Source organism: Thermoascus crustaceus (assembly GCF_041956765.1).
Source record: "Thermoascus crustaceus strain CBS 181.67 unplaced genomic scaffold VTN00scaffold_7, whole genome shotgun sequence".
NCBI lineage: Eukaryota > Fungi > Ascomycota > Eurotiomycetes > Eurotiales > Thermoascaceae > Thermoascus > Thermoascus crustaceus.
The window spans coordinates 1,781,070-1,783,376 of NW_027192533.1; the positions used below are offsets into that span (position 1 = coordinate 1,781,070).

At 50.2% G+C, this 2,307-nt stretch overlaps 1 protein-coding gene across 1 annotated transcript; it reads left to right on the forward strand.

The window, feature by feature from the left end:
• Positions 1-223: 223 nt before the first annotated feature.
• Positions 224-1,932, forward strand: VTN00DRAFT_9611 (uncharacterized protein; the record flags this gene model as incomplete). Its single annotated transcript, XM_069436590.1, has 7 exons — positions 224-434; positions 491-609; positions 671-701; positions 766-915; positions 982-1,302; positions 1,369-1,543; positions 1,605-1,932. The coding sequence occupies 7 exons, from the start codon at positions 224-226 to the stop codon at positions 1,930-1,932; spliced, it is 1,335 nt and encodes a 444-aa protein (XP_069285196.1).
• Between the last annotated feature and the right edge of the window lie 375 nt (positions 1,933-2,307).

Genomic DNA, 2,307 nt, shown 5'->3' on the forward strand with positions numbered 1-2,307 from the left:
GTGCTATGTGCATTAACAGGCGTAATAATATCCCAGGAACGATCATCTGTATCTGTATTTGTACTTCCTACACTCTCTTCGCAGGCCACCATCAAGAGACTCCAACAAGTCGTCCATTCGTTGGCAATATCCTCCTACCCTGTCGCTCTTTACGAGGAAATTTGCACGTCCTCAACTGTAAAACATCACATTCCTTTGGTATAATTAATCTCCTCGTCCGAGAATGAGGGTTTGGGATACCGTACTACCCCTCGCCCTGCTGGGCGTTGGCCCTGCTCTGGTTAACAGCTTTCCCACGCCGGAAAACTTCGCCAAGCTGGCGGGATCTGGCGCAGCTGGCCAGAAGCGATGCCCGTTTGCGGATCTGCAGGCCCAGGTCAAGGAGAGACTTGATAAGCGCTTGCTTGTTGATCCTATGACTGCCCCGATTGACAGTGAGTGCGCATCGACTTTCGGGATCAGACGCCGTTATTAAGGCCCTTCGTTCCAGTTACCGGGGAGCATGAGTTCCAGCCACCGAACTTCGAACAGGGTGACCAGCGCGGTCCTTGTCCCGGTCTGAATGCGTTGGCGAATCATGGTTATATCCCACGCAATGGTGTCGTTTCTGTAAGTGGCGCGGATACGGAAGGGAGATATATGCCAGACGGAATGCTGATTGTCTGTGAAGTTGGTCGATGCTATAACTGCCATTAACAAGGGTGAGTATATGGTTGTGCTGATCTCCAAAGACACTAAAATGAGAGATATCTAATGTACGCAAAGTCTACGGCATGGGAATCGACCTTGCAACGGTGCTTGGGATAATGGGAACAGTTTGGACTGGCAATCCTCTCTCCCTCGAACCAAGTTTCTCGATTGGAGGACAGTCGCCGGCGGTTAACAACCTCCTAGACAACGTTGCCGGTCTGCTCGGTATGGACAGATAATATCCTGCTCGTGACATCGCAGGAGCGAAACAGGTCTAACACGCAGCGGCAGGGACACCACAAGGGCTAGTCGGCTCTCACAACTTCATCGAAGCGGACTCCTCCAACACCCGTGACGATCTCTATGTGACCGGCAACAACTACAGAATGAACATGGACAAGTTCATGGAATGGTACAACATGTCCGAGGATGGAACCTTCAGCATGGACCTGATGGCAAAACGGGCCAAGATCCGTATGGACCAAAGCAAGCAGACGAACCCGAACTTCTACTACGGTCCTGTTACTGGTCTGATTGCGCGCAACGCCGGATACATCTTCCCTGGTCGTTTCTTCCGCAACCACTCTAGCGAAAACCCAGAGGGTGTCCTGAGTAAGTTCACGGTAATTCTGTTGACAGCTAGCGTGAAATCGTGCGGGCTAACAAACAGCGAAACAGCCAAGGAGATCGTTCGCAATTTCTTCGGTGTCTATGGTGAAGAAGGCAACTTGACCTACAAGGAGGGCTGGGAGAGGATCCCCAAGAACTGGTACAGAATGCCGGTGGACTACGGTCTGGTCCAGCTGAACCTTGACACCATTGACTTCTTCCTTAAGTACCCCGAACTTGGCAGGTAAGTTGACTGCATCTCCGTCCCTGTCTTGATTAGCAGCTCGTACGCTGACACTGTGCAGCATTGGCGGAAACACCGGCACAGTAAACAGCTTCACTGGCGTCGACCTGTCCGACCTGACCGGCGGTGTCCTGAACGCGACCAACCTGCTCAAGGGCAACAACCTTCTCTGCCTTGTCTTTGAGGTTCTCAAGTTCGCCAGCCCGAACGCCCTTAACGGACTCTACAAGACCCTGGGTGTGCCCCTCCAAATGATCACGAACGCCATCGCCACACCACTCCTGAACCTATCGTGCCCGGCCTTCAAGGACCTGACCATGGGAGGCAAGCCGATTTGGGAGGCCCTTCCGGAACACTTCCCTGGTGCCAAGATGGGCAACTCGTTCTAATTGCTTTTTTGAACGACGTCGGTCTTAGTGAAGATTAGCAGGGACAATGAGACTTGTGGCGTTTAGCTTCTCGACTATTTTATAGCTTTTCTCTATCCGATCCGTTGTATAAGTAGTGCCTTTTGAATTTCAAGCAATTGACGTAATCATAAAAATTGTCTTCTAGTTGATTCCAATACATGTTTGATAGATTTTCCCTATCCTGCAATTATAACACTCACGCAAGGACGGACGACATGGGAATATATCTCTCCCGTGTACACGTTACACTTCTCCTAGGTATAAGCTAAAGAAGACAGTAGCAGCATAATATATAAAATACCTCTGCTGAAATCCATGATCCTAAGACAAAGGGAAACAATATACAACAACTAA